The sequence below is a fragment of the Phalaenopsis equestris genome, unplaced genomic scaffold (genome assembly GCF_001263595.1).
Source record: "Phalaenopsis equestris unplaced genomic scaffold, ASM126359v1 Scaffold000002, whole genome shotgun sequence".
Taxonomy (NCBI): Eukaryota; Viridiplantae; Streptophyta; class Magnoliopsida; order Asparagales; family Orchidaceae; genus Phalaenopsis; species Phalaenopsis equestris.
The window spans coordinates 64,936,776-64,953,154 of NW_018164444.1; the positions used below are offsets into that span (position 1 = coordinate 64,936,776).

Consider the following 16,379-nt stretch of genomic DNA (forward strand, 5'->3'; position numbering starts at 1 on the left):
GGGAAAGAGGGTGTATGGAGCTGGTTTAAGGTGTAGAAAAATCATTTAGGGTTGCTAATTTTGAAAATCAACAAATGAGCAATTATGGTTATATCAAAATTTGGCTATGGTTTGGTGGGTGCTAGAAAATACTAGGATGGGATTAAGATTAGATTGTTTCTAATACTAATTGATACCTAAATGATCCCAAAATTTGATAGAAAAATAAATTTTATTACACAAAAGCAATAGGGGTTACAATCAAGACTAAAAAAGCAAAGAAAACGCAACAAACACGAATATCCTGTTAGGGAGGAGGCAAGACAGCCGGCGGTACGACGGCCAGGCTGTTTGGGAGAGGTGGCGGCACCAGAGAATTGAGGCGGCTACTGGGAAGCGAGCAGGATGATTGGCCGCAGCACTTGGGTGGTGCAGTAGGGACGGCAACCTGCACTGTAACAGTGCAGGAAGGTTGCAGCGGCAAGGGGTTAGGTTTGTAAGGCAACAGCAAGTAGGTCGGAAGAGAAATGGGAGGAAAACACTAGGAGATAACTACCACCTTAGAGCAGGATGTAGCCGGAGCACTACTCGTCCTCAGATACAGCCCTAGAAGGGAAAAGGGGAACGCCAGCAGCTAGGAGGGGCAGGCTCCTCCCTTGGGCGGCAAACCTAGCCCACCCTAGGGCTGGCTGGACGTTGCAGACAATGCTTAACCGGTTCAGCTCTTCCCTGGTGTGCCCCACGTCACTATGCTATTTCAGGTTGTGCTCAAATAGTACTCAACATAAATGTCTAACTTTAGATACGCTTTTTTTACTACCTCTTTATGTGTTATGGCAAACCTAATTTTAAACTTTTTCTTTCCATCCTATTTTTTTTTTCTAGACCGCAATACAATGATAATTGATGGCTTAGTTCCTAAGAAATGTGTGGCTGGACTCCAACTTTACTCTTCTCCTTTCAAGTCCAAGCTCATCCGCTCTCTCTTATACCGCATGCGACTTTTTACTCGTGTTACGTTTGTATTCTTCTCACACTTCTAGGAGCAAGCTTAAAACTAAAGTAAAATTTTTTTCTTTCATTTTGGCCATGCTACAAGCTTTGATTTGTTTCTTAATTGGGCATTTATATACGTACCACACAATTCTTATATATTTACAGTAGAGTGCACGGAACACCCATTTTATTCTCTCAATTTGTGTCATTTGAGATATTTTCATCCTATCATAAAGTTTTTCTTATGAGCCAAAACACCATGCCAATGTGCAAAATATTATTTACGGTGTTGTCCACCAAGGAATGGAGAAAACCCATCAAAATGCAGAGGGATGGAGAAAAACCATCAAAATGTAGATATAACACACTTTTCGCTTGTACGATTAGAGGATTTTTTTTTGTTCTTATAAGGCAAGATATGCAGTCATAGTGGAGAGCCCATCCGCAAATACATTTTAAACTTGTCATGATGGGGTCGTATAGTAACCAATATTATGGCAAGTTAAGCAATTAAAAACCACACAAATATTTCCAATAGTCTAAAACCAATGTATATTAATGGAATAGCTAAAAAGATATCATGTTTAGAGCAAATTCAAATTGAATGCCACTTCCAACCATACACCTAACAATAGCAGTAGTTTTTTCAAAAGGAAACTAGATACATTTTATTTAAATCTTGTCTATTTAAAAAACATTATTAGACATTTTGCTCATCCTCATTGGTTTTGCCAAGGATCAGCTTTAACCGTTTGGGAAGAAATGCTGATGAGAAAGATGCAGAGGAGATCATTGAAATGGCCAGCAAAGCCTCTGTTGCTGATCAGCAGAGACAAGTTCAAGAAAATATACATTATCAGATCAAAAACATATGTAGCCAGATGGATGATATCCTTAAACCTGATCCCAACAATTTATATGATTTGTCGAATTCGCCCCTCAGCCATGAAAACATTCCTAAGCGCAGCGGGCTCAGTTTCGCCGTCGGCGCTTCTACTTCATCTACACCAAAACCTGGTAAGTCGTCCTATTATTTTCTTGTTGAAGAAAAGCCCAAGATGGTTCTCCGATTATTAAAAAGTCACCACTTTAATCCCAGACTATTGAAATTTGATCCAAATTTATCCTCCAAATATTGACAAGTGATCAATTTAGTTCAGAAGTTATAAAATGCTACACTTTAGTCCTGAACTATTAAAGATTGATCCAAATTAATTCATAGGCTGAATTCATGGTTGAAGTAACATCAGTCGTTAATTTTGATGGTATTTTGTGAATAAGACTTTTTAAAAAAAAGTTTTATTATTACTATATTTTTATATGCTATAAAGTATTTCTCTTTTATTTTATAAAGTATTTTAATTTCATTCTTTTTATTTAAATACTTTTTTTTATGGGTCTGTATTGATCTATTGTTAAAATATTCAGATTCTTTAAAAAAGGGATAACCATATTCGATTATTTACTTCATGAGATAAAATTTTTTATCATTCATAAATTGATTACATATAAAAATAGAGTAATAATAAAAAATAAAATTTTATTTTAAATTCTTATTCTTTAATACCCTCAAAGTTAATAGTTGATGTTAACTTTGAAATCCAACCTATGGACTAATTTGGATCAGTTTTTAATGTTCCGGCATTAAAATGAAGCACTTCAAAACTCCAACACTAAATTGGTCACTCAGAGAGGCTTTTGCTCATTTCTTGCATATGCTTAAAGACATTTTATAGGAACAATTTATTATTCATCAAACTGATCTCTAGTTCATGCAGTACAGCTGTGACTCGAACAAAGCTACTATCTCGCATCGAGCTTTCATCTAATCTCAAAGATCGAATCCGATACACCCTTGATGTAAAACCGTCTCAGATTCCCCACAAGGAAGCCGGTCTCGGTCTGTATTTATCCGGAGAATGCAACGTAGGCTCTGTAATAGCTTTCTACCCTGGGATTATATATTCTCCGGCTTATTACCGTTACATTCCTGGATACCCGAGGGTTGATTCCTGCAACTCGTATCTTATAACAAGGTACGATGACATTATAATCAACGCGCAACCATGGGGAGTCGGCGGAGAATCCAGGGAAATCTGGGAAGGTTCTTACAAGCCAAACTTAAATCCAGATTCATCTTTGAATATTAGTAAAGAGTCGGATCGTTTATGGAAAATTCTTAGCAAGCCTCTCGAAAGCAGCAGTAGAACAAACTCCGGCGAAGTACTCGAGCTTCGAAACCCGCTTTCGTTCGGTCATTTTGCCAACCATCCGGCTAATGGTTGCGAACCTAATATTATGGTTTGTCCCTATGATTTTCCGGTTATGGAGAAGGATATGAGGGTTTATATACCGAATATTGTGTTTGGTGGGGAAGAGAGTGTGAGAATGAAGAGGGTTGGGAGCTTCTGGTTCAGATTAAAAGGCGGTGGTGATGAAGCGAGAGATGTCATGAAGACGCTTGTGTTGGTTGCGACGAGGCCATTATGCGAGGAAGAAGTATATTTGAATTATAGGTTGAGTAATTCAAGGAGAAGGCCATCTTGGTATGTTCCAGTTGATCAAGAAGAAGATCAGAGGAGATGGAGTTGAGGAGATATGGAAAACATAGCTTATCTGGTATGTTTTGTCCTTTTTTTATTTAATTACTTTTTCAATAATTACATACATACCTTTCAATTCCTATGGATTTACATATCTATCACCAAAGCTTTAATTTTTACATACATGCCATATTACTCTTTAATCACCAAAGCTTTAATTTTTACATACATGCCATATCACTCTTTACATGAAAAGATGTATTTCACTATTCAAAAGTTAAAATGGTGGTTCTGATGTATTTCACTTTTCAAAAGTTAAAATGGTGGTTCTTTTGATGTGATATGAAAGATTTGGGTGGTATAGATAGAAAATGTAAAGTTTGGATGTTAGATATGTAAAAGGACAGGAATTTGGTGGTATGTATGTAAATGCCCCATTTTTTTAATCAATAGAAATTTTTGGGGTTCACTTAGTGCGATGTTATGAGAACTTTTGAAGGGAGCAGGAAGCAAAAGTGTCACATTGTTGTCTCCAATGTCACCGTTTTGAATAAATTGCTCTATGAAGCAGAGATACAGTACAATGGGGTATATCCATCCCTTTTATCTTATATTAGTGGGAAGTTAAAATGGTCATATTTTTGATGTGATGTGATAGATTTTGGCGGTATGCTGTAAAAAGGCAAAATTTAGTTGTTTGTAAATACATAGGAATTAGGTGGTATGCATGTAAATGCCCCAAAAGCTAAATTCAAAATACGATAAACAATGTACGTGGTATTGGAGAAGACATGTTCTTATTGTTTGAAGTCTCTATCAAAATCTATCCACCAAATGTAGAAGTATGACTCATTTATTCATTTTAGAAGGGGGTTTTTACCTTTTGAGTTAGAATCTGTCGAAATGGTGCTTTCGATATGATCCAAATCATTCCATCCTCGTGTCAAAAATTGATCGGTTGATCACACCTTCTCGTCCCATCTGAGCCAAGGTCCACCGCCGCGTCGATCGATGGTTGACAATAGTGGTCTCATTGCTACCATCTTTGACAATCTCTCTTTTTGATGAACAAAGGCGGCATCATTGCTGGTTTCCCAACTTGCATGTGTTACAGTAATTTTTGAAAAATGTTTAGGAAAATTTACTTATATAACACACAATTCTTATGCATTTACATTTCTAACTTCTAAGATTTGATATTTACATTTAATAACACTGGTATTAAAAACTTGTGCATTAAAAATGTGTATTTAACTTTTAAAAAGTTGGTGAATGCGACATTATGTGCTGACAAAGATTTGAGAGTTATGTATGTAGGTATGAAAGTTTAGATATTGGATATGTAAATATATAAGAATTGTGTGGTGTGTGCGTTCCGTGACCTGTTGGTAGAACTGTCTCTCTGAAAGTCGTAAGTCCCTTTAGGTCACGGGTTTGATTCTCCCCATGTGTAGGGTGTGGTACTCGAATATTTTGCACACTGAGGGATGACCGAGGCTTGTCTAACCGGCCATTACTTTTAATATATGTTCATAAAAGAAGTGTGGTATGCATATAATTGCTCTTTATTTATTTTTCCTCCTATAAAGGATGCAGGAGCTTAGAGATGCAGCAGTTTGATCAATTTCTTCACAATTTGTCAACTTGTAGTGAGAGTGCTCTTTGAAGATGCGCACAGATTGATTGATCTGTGTTAGCCAAATAGGATCTAGCACAACTCTGGTCTTCACTGGCAACAAGTTTTAGGTTATTTGGAGAAGGTTGAGGGACATTATATGGGTCTGTTTGAGGCAACTACAACTTATTAAAAAATAGATGTAAAGTTATTGAATAATAATATAATGTTCAGAAAGTGGCGTGGTTATTGCAAATTTTTTTAAAAAGTCAGACCACAACTAGAAATCTGCCACCGTATCTAGCTAAGAGTGGTGGGAAAGTACATATTTCATCGGTAGTTTTTTGGAAAAGCTGTCAAAACACAATTTAAGGCTCTATTTGGTGCACTTGCACTTTTTTAGTTTCTCAGCTGCAGCTGCGGTGCACCTGGAAGCTGTTGTGGGGAAACTGTTGCGGGGAAGCTGACTGCATGTTTGGGGGCTGCTGTGTGAAAACAACTGTGAGACAGCTGTTTCTGTAAAAAATGATCATTCTGCCCCTGTTTTGTAACATTGTGCGGAACAGAGCTGTGATAACCATAAATTTAATACTTTTAAGGCAAAAAATCACTTAAAAACAGTACATTGTAACACAAATTAATGTTTTCATCATTGCACTCCCAAAATTTTGGGAATTCCATCTAAGGATGTCAGTAAGGCTAGGTACATGCAAGGCCAATTCGGCGGTGCACCGGGAAGCTGTTGTGGGGAAACTGTTGCGGGGAAGCTGACTGCATGTTTGGAGGCTGTTGTGTGAAAACAACTGTGGGGCAGCTGTTTCTGTAAAAATGACCATTCTGCCCCTGTTTTGTAACATTGTGCGGAACAGAGCTGTGATAACCATAAATTTAATACTTTTAAGGCAAAAAATCACTTAAAAACAGTACATTGTAACACAAATTAATGTTTTCATCATTGCACTCCCAAAATTTTGGGAATTCCATCTAAGGATGTCAGTAAGGCTAGGTACATGCAAGGCCAATTACATAAAATTAAGCATTACCAGAAACACATAGGTGAATATTACCATAAAGAAAGGGATTGAGAATTATAACAAAAATTTAAGCAACAATAAACAAAGAATCATCTTATCAACTTTTTCAATCCTCCATTTTATTAGAGTCGGGGAGCTTCTAAGAGCTACCTTTCATACGTAAATCCATCTTGTAATGCATTATCAATTCTCCTTTTTTTAGGCATACTTCAATACTGTATGAGAAATATTAATACTTCTTATTGTTGTTATTATTATTATTATTATTTGCGTTCATATGAAGAAGCTTCGAGTTGTAAAAACCTTTATATATTAGTTTCAAACTAATGCTATCAAAACCATCCGACAGTAAAATATTGTGATGAAAGCTGACAAAAATTCTTCTTTAGATAAAGATGTGAGGGGAGAAGAAGAAGAGGAGAGAAAAATTACATCTTGGTTCATCCACTTTGAATGTTTGAATACAATTTGATTCAAAAGTGTTCAACAAAGAAGGGATTTTTTGGAGGAAGCTTACATGAACAATACAGGCAGACGGTAGATGAGCCTGGCTTTTGCCCACTTCCGGGGCTCAACACTTCTCTTCCGCAGTCTGCTCAAAACTTGTATCACAAATTTAGACCTCGTCGTCGGCCGCAACCTCCACACCCTCCACCTCAAGTCTTTCATTCCTCCCGACACCTACCTCTCCAACCGCTTGGTCCTTCTCTACTCTTGATGCCGCCATGTAAATCTCACCTGCTAACTGTTTGACGAAATTTTCCGGATTCCGTCGAGGAGGGTTAAGGATAGAGAGTGAAGGGACCGATTGAGGGAAGAGATGTGGGAGAGTGTTTCAGCCATAGGAGATTCTGGCAGCCATGCAAAAAGCTAGACGCAAAAGTTGGCCACGGGGTATAACCAACGGCCCGCTTTTTATTGATTTCCGCCTGCGCCGCTCCCCAATCCTTACATGAACAATACAGGCAGACGGTAGATGAGCCCGGCTTTGCCCACTTCCGGAGCTCAACAATTACCTTTCTTCTCTTCCGCAGTCTGCTCAAAACTTGTATCACAAATTTAGACCTCGTCGTCGGCCACAACCTCCACACCCTCCACCTCAAGTTTTTCATTTCTCCCGACACCTACCTCTCCAACCGCTTGGTCCTTCTCTACTCTCGATGCCGCCATGTAAATCTCACCCGCCAACTGTTTGACAAAATTTTCCGGATTCCGTCGAGGAGGGTTAAGGGCAGAGAGTGAAGGGACCGGGAGAGAGAAGTGATGTGGGAGAGTGTTTCGGCCATAGGAGATTCTGGTAGCCATGCAAAAAGCTAGACGCAAAAGTTGGCCATGGGGTATAACCAACGGCCCGGTTTTTATTGATTTCCGCCTGCGCCGCTCCCCCATTACCGTGCCAAACGAGTGATTTTAGCAGCGCCGCTTCACCACAACTGTGCCAAACAGGTACTAAGTAAACATACAAAACTGTGGCGCCGGACCAAAGAGACTCTATAAATATTTTTTTTTAAATATAAGTTTTACTATTTTAATGAAAGAATGGACACAAATTGAATTAAACTATAAATACATGAAAATTGCTTTTATTCTAAGCAAGGTGAGCGCCTAAATTCTATCTCAAAATTATTTTTTCAATTTTTTTACTTCAACCAAAAATACAAGCAAAATTTTAGAGTTTGTAAATTACTCACGATTGAAAGATGATGAATCTCGATTGCGGGTGCGGATTCAAATTTCGTTTTCAATAATTATGTTATAATGTTATAATCAAGAAACTTAAGTTCATGCATATCTTAATTATCAGTTTTTAATTTAATCACCAAAACTCAACTTCTTAGAAAAAACATCATGAAAATATCTTCAATAGGTTGTAAAAATCTTAAAAAAAAAAACCATCGTAATAAATATAATTTTATTATTTTGTGTATAGATCTTAGTTGAAAGCAATAGTAATTGTTGGTTGCGGACCATATATGGTTGTTTTAAGTGCATCAGTTGAATACATAAAATTTATTAAGAAGCTGTAGGAGTTATGTATGTCGTAGTTGGTCACATAGGTCGTAAAGTGAGATGTGAAGACGTTCGTAAGCCGCAAGAGCTGGAGTTGGGAGCTGCACGAGCTGTGGATCACATAGGCCGTAATAGTGAGTTGTGATGACATCCGTAAGCTGCAGGGAACTGAGCAAGAAGCTGCAAGAGCTGTGGACCACGTATGTTGCAGATGGTCGCATATGTTGTAACAGTGAGTTGTGTCTGTAGGATACAAAGGCTAGAAGCAAAAGCCGTACTGTAGAACACATAGGTCGTAGTTGGTTATGTAAATCATAATTGTTGGTTGCGGACCATATATGGTTGTTTTAAAAGCATATGTTGAATACATAAAATTTATTAGTAAGTTGTGATTACTTTTGTATGCTACAAAGACCAGAGTCGAAAGTTGCACGGGTTTTGAACCAAATATATCATAGTTGATAAAAAAGGTCGTATTGGTGAGTTATTATGACATTCATTGGCCGTAGGGGCCGAAGTTAGGAGATGCATGAGCTGTGGACTATATAGGTCGTAGTTGATCGCGTAAGTTGTAGTGGTGAGCTATGATGACGTCCGCAAGATGCAAATACTGTTGTGGATGAATTATGTTTTAGTTGATCGCGAAGGTCGTAATGATGAACTGTGATAACTTTCGTAGGATGCAAAGGTTGTAGTTAGAAGGTGCACGGTCTATGGACTATGTAGACCTGAGTTGGTTATGTAGGTTATAGTAGTGAGCTGCAAGGAGAGAACTTTAGAAGCTTGGATAAAACTAACATTATTGGGGCACGTCCTTGCACCGTATGTGGGGTGTGTTTTTTTGCAGGATTCTCGTTAGTCTATAATATGCGCCAGGATTTCATAGCACATGTCAGGATTTCGTAAAGGATTTTATGAAGAGTCAGGGGCGGTCGACGGTGCCCGACAGGCGATGGACGACAATGGTCGACGATTGCTTAAGTGGGAGGTATTCGCTGGATCTGCGGTGCAGAAGTGATCCTGGACTTTAGTTCCTTTAAGCTTCAAGCTTCTTCTGGCTCAAGATCTTTTCCTCTCTCAAGAGAAGAGTAGGGTACTATTGATGTAGTGAGAGATGTTTCTATACAAATAAGGAAGGACTTTAGATGACTCAATTGGACTCCCCGGAGAGATTCTCGCGATCAGACGCTATTTTGATGAACATTTGAGTGCTTTAATAAGTCAGAATTGAGCGATCCTAGACTTATTAGAATCATATCGACGACACACTCGATTTGACTATAAATTTGTCAGATTCGTTATCGTTTGATCTCTAAATTATTTGATGAAAGCTTTAATATCACGCGACGAACCAAATGGTACGAAACACTCTTTTAATTATATCATACCTTATCTGAATATTCATGCTAAATCACAATCATGAAATTTTATTTATTTGATGAGTATTAAAAATTTATTTTATTTTTAAAAATTTGGACTATGGATCTTTGTTAACTGCTGCACTTTAATAACTTGAGACTGAAACAAAAATTTCTCTAGAATTAAAAAAAAAAAAAAATTTCTCAAAGAACTTTGAAAGAATAACGTTGGCATCTATTCCACTAAGATGTAAAATAATTAAAAATTGTCAAGAAAATTTCAATTATACTCGAAAATTTGTCGTCTTCTTGGGCGGAAATCGCGCGGATATCGACGCCGTCTTTTCTTTCCGAGGCCACCTGCAGGGTCTCCCCTTCAACACGACTGCCCGATTCTCTGCTGTCGTTTCATTCCTTTTAATGGCAGCTCCGCGAACCTCCTTTAATGGCTGATTCTCTCTAACCTCACCCTCCTCCTACTCAATCACAGAGAGAGAGAGAGAGAGAGAGAGAGAGAGAGAGAGAGACGATGGCTAGAGATACCTGGATGATGGACAGAGCCAAAGAGGAGCTGAAGAATTTAGAAGCTCATCATCCATCGCGATTCGATTACCTGAAGCTCGAGCTCCAATCACTCATCTCCGATTACGATCTCGATCCTTCTTTCCCCAATCTCCTCTCCTCCTCCAGCTCTCCCTCTGCCGGCACGCAAGGTTCGTTTTCTCCTTTACCTGCTCCGATTGAACCCATTTTTGCCACGCTTTGACTGTTTCGTCTATGTATTCGCCGCTGATTTGTAGTGTCGTCGAGGAAGAGGAGAAGAGGGGAATTGCGCGGTGAGGAATTAGGGTTTGGGTTGGAGATGGAGAAGAAGATGAGGTTGTCGTCGGAAGAGAGGGCGGAGATGGCGATTAGAAGGGCGAAGGCTTGTCTGAGGAGGATTCAGCTCGTAAAGGAGAGTTTTCTGCATTAGGGTTTTCTTTCTTTCGAAGTTGTTTATGAGGAAGACTGCAGAAAGGAGCAGAAAGGAGCTATATGGGTTTTTTGGGTGGCCCGGTTAAATCCCAACACAGTTTGCTCTTTGGGCTTTTTGATCGACCCACGAAATTTTGTTGGCCCACTATCTTGAGTTTTCACAAATATGATATGTTTTGTTATTATTATTATTTAAAGTCGGTATGTTCAGTTCAAACGTTTGGTTTCGATGATGCCTAAAAACTCTTGAACATGTCTTGAATTTGAAAGTGATATTTAGGCCTGATAGGCACAAAATCTTACATCTGACTAAAATTTGGCAAGTGGGCCCCAACTCTTCTAAAATTCTATCCAACCAGTGTATTATAGTGGGGTCCACTTGTCACGTGGCAAGTTCTTACTTTACTCTTGACACAAATTTACATTCGGAGTTCGAATATAAAATTTGCTTGATGGAATTAGATAATATGCATGTGTTATTCAGCTTGCTCGTAAATTATTTTTGACAAGAAAGCTAAATATATCAATATTTATTGTGTTGTATAAAATTCTATTTTTGCCCTTATTCTAATTTAAGGCAATATTTTAGGTAAATGTCAAATAATTCTTGACTTTTGATTGTTAAACTCTTTGTTTGTTGACCTGTGATTGATCGACTTATTGTCAGCTGGCTTCTAATCAACTGACATCTGGTTGGTCGGCTTTCCCTGGTTTGTCGTCCTTCAGTTGACTAACCTTTGATTTATTGACCTCTGGTTGGTCGGCTAACCTCTAGTTGGCCAGCCTTTGATCGGTTGGCATTCGATTGGCTAGCTTCTCATCGGTCAACCTTAGGTTATTCACATGCAATTATCTTGCTTCAGAGGGCCTTACATTCTTTCATGAAACAACCCTTTCGACTGTTCCTTGCTCTGAATCGTCAGTTCTATGGAGGATTTGGTCAAACACATTTTGGTTATACAAAGCCTTTTGGTTGTATAATTACTCTGATCTCTTTATATACACGTTTTATTGTAGGATATATTATTCAATTCAATAAAAAAACATTACATTTCTAACCTTTTAAGGCGAAAAAGGAAAAAGAAAAAATTTTTGCAAAATCCAATCTTCTCTTAATATTTTGTCTAAGTTTTGGGTTTTTAGTATTATTGAGTAAGAGTATTTATATGTACACCACACAAGTTATAAATATTAATATTTCAGGTAATTAGTATGTAATTATCCTTTTTAAAATAATACCTAAATTTTAATATTTATTTATATAAGACCCAAAATTTTAATATTACATAAATTACACCTTTACAAAAATATGTTCTAATTTAATTAGCACACTAAAGTATTATATAAATAAATATCAATTTTTTTTGTTCAATATATAATACAAAATAATTATATGATATATATGTAAATCCTTCGAATGATGCTGATGATGATGATGATGCATGTTGAAAGGTTCATGTCGGTAAAGTCATAGATTTAGTGTCTTAATGTTTGTTACATGAAAGTTCAACATACTCTAATGTTGTTAAAGAGAAGTGAGCAGGAGGAAACAACTCAATTTTTATGTGAAAAACTTTGAGTAGGGGGAAAATTATAGGGCTTAGCCAAGTTGAAATAATCAACTTTGAATGATAATTACAAATATCTACTCTTCTCCTGAATTAAAAAAAAAAGATAAAGTTACAAAAAAATGTTTAGTGGTTCATCAATTATAATGGTAGTATAACTGTAATGAATGTAATTCTCGATGATAGTGGACTGCAAGAGCCGCAGTTGATTATTATGGAAGCAGTAGTTTGTCGTGAATGTTGGAGACAGTGTTTGTAGCGCTAGCCTGTCATATAGACTGCACTTGACAGTCATGATGGTATTTAGTCATGTGGGCCACATAGGTTTCTTCAAAAGCGTCATTTGGTCATAGAGGTCTTAGTAGGAAGTTGCAGGACCTGTGAGTCATGTAAGTAGTAGTTGGTCACACGAGACATAGTGGTGAGCTATGATGATGTCCGTAGCCTGTAGATGTTGGATTTAGGAGTTGAGCTAGATGTGAACCACGTAGGTCGTAGTTGGTCACGTAGGCCATTGTAGTGAGTTGTGATGACATCTATAGGTCACAAAGATTGAGTCAAGAGCTACACGAGTTGTAAACCACATGAGTTGTAATGGTGATCTATGATGATTGAAATCTGTTTAGGGTTTATCTCTGCCGAGATACTTGATTTAACTATAAACATGTTATAATTGAAATTTGTTTGACTTTCCAATTGTGCCATAAAAGTTATCAAAAGCGATTTAACAGCTTGATCTGGGTTTGATTTGGTTCAGATTGAATAGATTTTTGTACTTTTAGGTTCATTTTGTGAAACCGTTTAGTTTTACTATACGTTTGCTAAAATCAGAGTTTAATATGATTTTTAATCAAAGATTGAATATTTTTTTTTGAGAAAAAATTCTCATATTGAATATTAGAAATTTATTGATGACACATGAATAATATTAATAATAATAATGTTATTATTATTATTATTATTATTATTATTATTATTATTATTATTATTATTATGCATCATTATTCATGGCTATAATTTAGAGTTTTTTTGCGTGTGAACATTCGAATCAAAATCTCAACTTTGTTTTCGAAAACTGTTGAGTTTATTTTGAAATTTGCATTATATGTGAGTAACCAATCGAAAGTTCTATGCACTCATCTCAAAATACTTCATTATTTAAAAATTTTTTGTACTTCATCTAATACATTGGTATTAGTTATTAAATAGCAAATGTGTACTTCACTCTTTAAATACTCGATCAAATGGGGGCATTCACATACATACTACCTAAGTTTCATGCATTTATATTTTATATATATATTTTTTTTTCTTTATTGTAGGATATATTATTCAATTCAATAAAAAACATTACATTTCTAACTTTTTAAGGCGAAGAAGGAAAAAAAGAAAAAAAAAATTTGCAAAATCCAATCTTCTCTTAATATTGTGTCTAAGTTTAGGGTTTTTAGTATTACTGAGTAAGAGTATTTATATGTACACCACACAAGTTATAAATATTAATATTTCAGGTAGTTAGTATGTAATTATCCTTTTTAAAGTAATACCTAAATTTTAATATTTATTTATATAATACCCAAATTTTTAATATTACATAAAATACACCTTTGCAAAAATATGCTCTAATTTAATTAGCACACTAAAGTATTATATAAATAAATATCAATTTTTTTTGTTCAATATATAATACAAAATAATTATATGATATATATGTAAATCCTTCGAATGATGCTGATGATGATGATGATGCATGTTGAAAGGTTCATGTCAGTAAAGTCATAGATTTAGTGTCATAATGTTTGTTACATGAAAACCCAACATACTCTAATGTTGTTAAAGAGAAGTAAGCAGGAGGAGACACCTCAATTTTTATATGAAAAACTTTGAGAAGGGGAAAAATTATAGGGCTTAGCTAAGTTGATAATCAATTCTGAATGGTAATTACAAATGTCTACTCTTCTCATGAATTAAAAAAAGATAAAGTTACAAAAATGTTTAGTGGTCATCAATTATACTTGTAGTATAACTGTAATGAATGTAATTTTCGATGGTAGTGGACTGCAAGAGCCGCAGTCGATTGTTATGGAAGCAGTAGTTTGTCGTGAATGTTGGAGACAATGTTTGTAACGCTAGCCTGTCATATAAACTGCACTTGAAAGTCATGATGATATTTAGTCATGTGGGCGGCTGATGGTTCCTTCAGAAGCATCGTTTGGCCATAGAGGTCTTAGTAGGAAGTTGCAGGACATGTGAGTCATGTAGGTAGTAGTTGGTCACACGAGACATAGTGGTGAGCTATGATTATGTCCGTAGCCTGTAGATGTTGGATTTAGGAGCTGAACTAGATGTGAACCACGTATGTCGTAGTTGGTCACATAGGCCATTATAATGAGTTGTGATGACATCTATAAGTCACAAAAATTGAGTCAAGAGCTACACGAGTTGTAAACCACATGAGCCGTAATGGTGATTTGTGATGATTGAAATCTGTTTAGGGTTTATCTCTGTCGAGATACTCGATTTAACTATAAACATGTCATAATTGAAATATGTTTGACTTTCCAATTATGTCATAAAAGTTTTCAAAAGCGATTTAACAGCTTGATCTGAGTTTGATTTGGTTCAGATTGAATAGATTTTTGTACTTTTAGGTCCATCTTCTGAAACCGTTTAGTTTTGCTATACTTTTGCTGATTGAATATTAAAAATTTTCATATTGAATATTAGAAATTTGTTGATGACACATGAATAATAATAATAATAATAATAATAATAATAATAATAATAATAATAATAATAATAATAATAATACTATTAGATAACATCTGTATCATTATCCATGGCTATAATTTAGAGTTTTTTTTTTGCGTGTGAACATTCGAATCAAAATCTCAACTTTGTTTCCGAAAACTGTTCTGTTTATTTTTAAATTTGCATTATGTGTGAGTAACCAATCAAAATTTCTATGCACCCATCTCAAAATACTTCATCATTTAAAAATTTATTGTACTTCATCTAATACATTGGTATTAGTTATTAAATAGCAAATGTGTACTTCACTCTTTAAATACTCGATCAAATGGGGGCATCCACATACATACTACCGAAGTTTCATGCATTTATATTTTATATATGTAAATTTTTTTTTTTCTTACATTTATACTGCTTAAATCTTTTTTATATTGTCTCAACAATATTATTTTAATTATAAAATGTGAAATATACATTTTCATGTATAAGTAAGATGTCATTTGTATAAATATTAAATTATATAGGAATTGAGCGGTATATATGTAAATTTTTCTAATTAAACATTGAAGAGGCAATTACTCAAACTCATGATTTATAAATTAACCATTGTTTTTCATCTAATTTTCAAATTCTCACTCAAACATCATAATTCATCGTAAAATTGTCTCATATTTTTTTATTTTTTTTTATCAAATTCGTAATAATTTGACCTTGACACGAATAAATACATTAATTTTACAATTATAAAATATATAAATATAATATTTATAATGATTAGCCTATAATTATCTCAACATTAAAAATAAAAAGACAACTTATTAACTATATGGGGAAAAGTGTAAATAAAATAAATCACAAATATTTACACAATAATTTTTTTAATTATTTGTTATTTTTCAGTCATGCACCTCGTTTTGGCTGAGCTAAGCGGCACCCAGACCTCCCCTATTTCATCTCCACCGTTCCTCCCACCCAGCTGCCAATTCAGCACAACTATCTACGATCGTTCAATTTCCAAATCCGGAGAGATTCCGAAGAATATCTGCGAAGAACAGCAGGGATCTCGAATCCATTTGTCTTCGTCTTCTTCTCGTCCATCTTCTCCGCTTTCATTTAAACGCAGAGGGAAGAAGACGATAGGTACGGAACTTACGGCACAAGAGAACAAAACCGGTGACAAACGTCTTAACGTTTTCTCCTTCTAACGTGGACGTCAAGTTTCCCTATATAAATTGTCATTTTCAACTTTGTTTAAATGGGAGAAGCTAAGTCTTCTGCCGAGCCGACCGATACCGCTGATTCTCCCCTGCCGGGAATGGCGATCGCGATCCCCCTACGCGGCGACGAGCAGGAGCGGAGCCCTAGCGGTGAGGAGAAGCCTTCGTGGTTCTCGCCTAAAAGGTGCGCTTGCTCCTTTTCCTTCAGTTGCCGGAGAGGCTCCGCTGAACCTCTAGGGTTTTCTTTGAAATGTTTCGTTTTTTGGGCTCGGGGTGTTTGGAAACAACTTTTTTCTTTTTCGCTGATGTGGTGTTGGGGAAGGGGTTGCGGTA

The 16,379-nt window shown here is 36.0% G+C and overlaps 3 protein-coding genes across 9 annotated transcripts in view; all 3 read left to right on the plus strand.

Annotated features, from left to right (window-relative positions):
- LOC110017866 overlaps positions 1 to 6,723 on the plus strand; it is a 15,631-nt gene extending 8,908 nt beyond the window's left edge. For 2 of the 6 annotated variants that reach the window (XM_020715014.1, XM_020715015.1), the window contains 2 exons: positions 1,718 to 1,992; positions 2,759 to 3,658. In XM_020715014.1, the coding sequence (XP_020570673.1) occupies positions 1,718 to 1,992; positions 2,759 to 3,567 (1,084 nt within the window). In that variant the 3' untranslated portion in view covers positions 3,568 to 3,658. Of the gene's footprint in view, positions 1 to 1,711; positions 1,993 to 2,758; positions 3,659 to 3,992; positions 4,322 to 5,107; positions 5,307 to 6,556 lie in introns of those variants that run through there. The other 4 variants (XM_020715010.1, XM_020715013.1, XM_020715012.1 and 1 more) reach the window with 4 other exon arrangements.
- A 3,020-nt stretch (positions 6,724 to 9,743) lies between these two features.
- Positions 9,744 to 16,057, plus strand: LOC110022412. 2 transcript variants are annotated; one of them, XM_020721343.1, is made up of 2 exons: positions 9,744 to 10,248; positions 15,730 to 16,057. In XM_020721343.1, exons 1-2 carry the CDS (start codon positions 10,065 to 10,067, stop codon positions 16,032 to 16,034), a joined length of 489 nt encoding a protein of 162 aa, XP_020577002.1. In that variant the 5' UTR covers positions 9,744 to 10,064; the 3' UTR covers positions 16,035 to 16,057. The 2 variants fall into 2 exon arrangements, with proteins under 2 accessions (XP_020577002.1, XP_020577010.1); XM_020721351.1 differs by lacking the exon at positions 15,730 to 16,057 and adding an exon at positions 10,336 to 10,795 and having other exon boundaries at positions 9,746 to 10,248.
- LOC110022405 (probable sphingolipid transporter spinster homolog 2) overlaps positions 16,037 to 16,379 on the plus strand; it is a 40,551-nt gene continuing 40,208 nt past the window's right edge. The window contains 1 exon segment of the mRNA XM_020721332.1: positions 16,037 to 16,230. Within this exon segment, the coding sequence (XP_020576991.1) occupies positions 16,085 to 16,230 (146 nt within the window). The 5' untranslated portion in view covers positions 16,037 to 16,084.